General features: G+C 61.2%; 1 protein-coding gene across 1 annotated transcript; it reads right to left on the reverse strand.

Moving 5' to 3' along the window:
- Positions 1-227: 227 nt before the first annotated feature.
- On the reverse strand, positions 228-3136 carry FHL3 (four and a half LIM domains 3). Its single transcript, XM_010081327.1, is given in 6 exon segments — positions 228-591; positions 1607-1793; positions 1965-2134; positions 2721-2806; positions 2808-2878; positions 2957-3136. Coding segments are annotated over 6 exon segments (822 nt in total). The 5' UTR covers positions 3113-3136; the 3' UTR covers positions 228-439.
- Between the last annotated feature and the right edge of the window lie 1088 nt (positions 3137-4224).

Genomic DNA, 4224 nt, shown 5'->3' on the forward strand with positions numbered 1-4224 from the left:
CACACACGCCAGCACGGCCACGCTGCACGGACCAGGAGCTGCTGCCTTCTATCACACAGAGCAAGGGAAGCACATGGGGAAACGAGGGGGAGCAAACACATGCTGCCAGCGTGCAGACCCAGCAGCCCGATGCTGAAGCTGCTGCTGCCCTTTGCTCAGCAGTGGCCCTGGGCTCAGCTCGTGCCTGGTCAGACAGGAAGCAAAAGGGAAGAGTAAATAATGGGGGGTCCTGAAGCTCCTTTTTCAACTTTATTTTGCTTTGACTCCGCACAGAGCCATAGCATAGCGTACTCTAGCCTTCAGGGAGGGGCACACCGCGGTTCGGGGTCAGCCCCCATCTCCTGTGCCTTGCGCCCTGCCCCTGAAACGCTGTTGGGGTATCTGGCACAAAGACCCTGAAGAATAGAGAAAGCCCCTGCCCCACGGTGTCCTCAGAGGCTCATAGGTCGCTGCTGCAGTCGCGGCACAGGATCTCATCGTTGTCAGGGATGAAGCCTTTCCCCACCAGCGAGGTGTTGCAGCGGGCACAGTTAAAGCAATTATGATGCCAGTGACGGTCCTCAAAGGAGACGTATTTGCCACCGCCAAAGCCTATGGGAGGGACAGAGCGCAGCGTTAGAACCCCTGGGAGCCGGGACAAGCCTTCCGCACAGACCGAGCCTTGGCCCTTTCATCTCTGAGTCAGGTCTTGGTGCACAGCGCTGCGCCGCAGCACCCACACCCCCCAGCACCGCGTACGTCTGAAACACGGATCTCTGCTCTTGGGGGAAGAGGAACAAAATTATTCCACACCAGGTTTTGCAGGGCTGAGTTCCTCAGACCAGAATCCCCATTGTCTCCCCAGAGAGGAGCAGGGAGAGGAGCTGCATCATCACGGCGACCGGGGAGCTCCTGGCAGCACTGCCCGGAGTGGCTCCTTCCAGGGACGCTGCTGGTGACATCCTGGGAAGAGCTGGCCCAGCCCCTGCCGAGGCTCCACGGGCAGCTTCCTTCCTCTGCCAGCAGTCTGGGACTCGGGGGCTGTGACCCCTTTCTCCCCAGGACTGCAACCAACTGATAAGGGCCGGATGGGAAGGGGGGTGCCCGGGAGCTGTCCCATCCCCAACCAGAGTCATCCTCTGAGTCACCAGCTGAGTCATGGCTTCGCCTTCCCGCAGCAAGAGACATGAGCTGCAAAGGGAAAGTGGGGGAGGACAGGAGGGAGGAGAGACCCTCTGGGGGGGTTCTGCAGAAGAAGACCCCCTGCTTCCCCTGTCTCAGGCAGGTGCGACAGGTCCAGGCTCTCCTGCAGCAGCTGCTGCTCCAGCTACAGCTGAAAGCCTCTGGCTGTCCCTGCCTGTGAGCAATCTCTGCACAGGATGGGGCAACCAGCCTCGAACAAGGCAAGCTAGAGACAGGAGATCATGCTGTCACTTTGGGAGCCTTTACCCCTGGGCAGAGGGAATTTGTCCCAAGGGGCACAGTTCCCTGCTTTGAAAGATGCAGATGAAGGGACACAATTGGCCCTAGGACCACTTCACCCAGAGCAGTCACCGCACGTCTGGAGCAGGGCAGGTGGGTCACGTCCCTCTGCAGAAGCTCCTGTAAGCAGAGCCGTGCTGCTCACCTGTGATGGGCTTTGTGCAGGCGCTGCACTTCTTGGCATAGAGGTTCCCGAAGCACTTGATGCAGTATGGGTTGTCATCCTGGGAGGTGAACTGCTGGCCGGCCAGGGGGGTCTTGCAGCCCGTGCAGACGAAACACTCCTTGTGCCACGGCTCATCCCGGTAAGTCACTCCTCCCTTGGTCAGGGTCTGCGGAAGAGAGCACACGCTGCTGACACACGGGTGTGGGAAACGGGCCCAACCAGCAGCTCGCCGGGGTGCTGGTGCCTGAGCCCTGCTCTGGTGGGGCTCAGACAGGAGTGGGGGAGGCGTCCCTGGGCCAGAGAACTCAGGGTCTTTGGGCTGTCGGGCTGGATGTACCTTTTTGCAGCGAGTGCAGCGAGGAGCGAACTTGCTCTCGTAGCAGGGGACACAGTAATAATCCTTCTGGTCTGGGATGAAGGACCGTGACCCGATGGGCTGCTGGCAGCTGCTGCATATGAAGCAGTGCTCGTGCCAGGTTTGTCCGTTGTACTCCAGCTTACGGGATCCTGCAGAGAGAGCCGTTCACAGTCACAGGAGGGAGCAGCACGCACAGGGCACATGGGAGGCTGAGCAATTAAACCACGGTCCTGCACAGCAGGCCCCGTGCCTGCCTCCCCAGGACCGCAGGCAGCTGGAGAGGGGGGCCCAGGCCCACCCCACAGCCGCGGGGGAGGGCTGCGGGAACATGCCCCCAGCGCCGGCACACAGGCTGCGGCAGAGACGCCTGTTGTAACCCACATCTGGAGATGGTGCCAGAACGGCCAAGCAAAGACACTCCTTTGCCTCAGGCCGTCTCCAGAGACGCTCACACGCCTTCAGTCATTCCTTCTGTTCTCATCAGCGCACACCAGAAAAGCCCAGGAAACCCTCTGTTACCTCCTCCCCAGCTCACTTCCCCATGGAAACGACAGGCAGGGCTGCAATGCGGTGATGGCAGCCCAGGATCCTGCTGGCCTGCCACGCAAAGTGCCCACCCCAGCTCTGCAGTGACACGGGGCAGGAGAGCAGGAGCCCAGCTCTGGACCCTGCAGCCCTGGCCGACGCCGCTGGGACCAGTAACAAACCGCAGTGCTCGAGCCTGCCTGCCCCTACCTGGCATGACTGTCTTCTCGCAGGCGATGCATTTGGAGGAGAACTCGCTGCAGTAGCAGTCGTTGCACAGCAGATCCTCGCCTTGTCACCAGAGAGCGGTCGCAGCGGAAGCAACGAAAGCAGTGCTCGTGGTAATGGCGATCCTCGTAGTACAGCTCCTGGGGAGGACACCGGGGTGAGGAGGGCACCGGCCGCCCCAGGACCTGCCCTGCCCGCCCGCGGGGTCCCATACTCACTCTGCAGTCGTGGCCGATCAGCTCTTTGCACTCATCGCAGGTGTTGGCGAAGTGGGCGTCGTAGCAGGGGATGCAGTAGGGGCCATTGTCCATCTGGATGTACTTGCGCCCGTACAAGGACTCCTTGCAGTTGTCGCAGTCGAAGCACTCCGTCATGGTGCCGGTCTGAGGGCCTCCTTCACCTGCTGAGAGACCAGCCGAGACGCTGGGTCAGCACCAGCCCCGAGGGCTGCCGCGCCTGCTCGGTGGCCAAACGCGCTTACAAAGCAGCCCCCATGCATGCGGGGCCTGGGGTGAACCTTGCTTCAGGCTTGTACCCAGGTGGAACGGTTGGAGCACTGGGGCACCGCTCAGAGGAACCCAGACACGTCAGCATGCAGCGGAGCTTCCCACTGTCTGCCTCCTGGCTGGGAAGCAACGTGTCAATGAGTACCCAGAGAGAACTTTTTAGCATGAAAAGTTTTGATTTTCCACCAAGAACAGGATGATGCTCACGCTGTGGGGGTGCACATCCCCTGTCACGCCAGAGCCCTGAGGGGTCCCACCTGCCACGCAGCCCTTCGGGGACCCGTGCAGCCACCAGCACGGCCCTGGGCCAGGGGCACGTTCCTCCCGACGGCCTGTGAGCCAATGCTCTGCCTGGCCGTCAGCGTTTCACAAGCGACAGAGGTGTCGGGGGTTTGCCGATCAGCCGTCTCTCATTGCCCCTTGTCTCCCCTCAGACAAGAGGCTCGTGGAGCGCTAACTCCAGAACAAGAGTATCTTCCTTCTGTTTGGTTTAACCTGGTTATTCCTAAATATGGAGTTTTCCACTTGCAAAATCACACCCTTCTTTAGCACAGGTTGCTGTCAAGTGTGGACAAGCCCATGGCATCACATCTGAGCAGTCAGCTGCTGAGCGCCGCATGCTGCAGCTTTCCTCCTGAACCCACCCCCTTCAGACGGCTCAGTCTGCAGTTCAGGAGCTCACCCAGGCCCCTGCGCTCCCTCCCTCACGCCGGGAGCCTCCAGGGCAGGAGCGGATCCGACAGCCCTGACTCCCCGCAGCCAGCTCCCGGGGCTGTTCTGGGTCCAGCCACACGGCTCCCAGCTGTTGTCAAGCCTGGTATGTGCCGATAGCGCTGCCGGTGAATCAATCCAGTGTTCCCACATGGCTACGTGACCAACAGAGGGAGAACAAAGTCCCTTTTTAGCCGCTCGTTCCCCAGCTGCTGCCCGGTCTCCGCTCCGCTGACCGCCCCGTGCCTCCCCCGGCGCAGGCTGGTGCT

Source organism: Pterocles gutturalis, unplaced genomic scaffold (assembly GCF_000699245.1).
Source record: "Pterocles gutturalis isolate BGI_N339 unplaced genomic scaffold, ASM69924v1 scaffold19619, whole genome shotgun sequence".
NCBI classification, from domain to species: Eukaryota; Metazoa; Chordata; class Aves; order Pterocliformes; family Pteroclidae; genus Pterocles; species Pterocles gutturalis.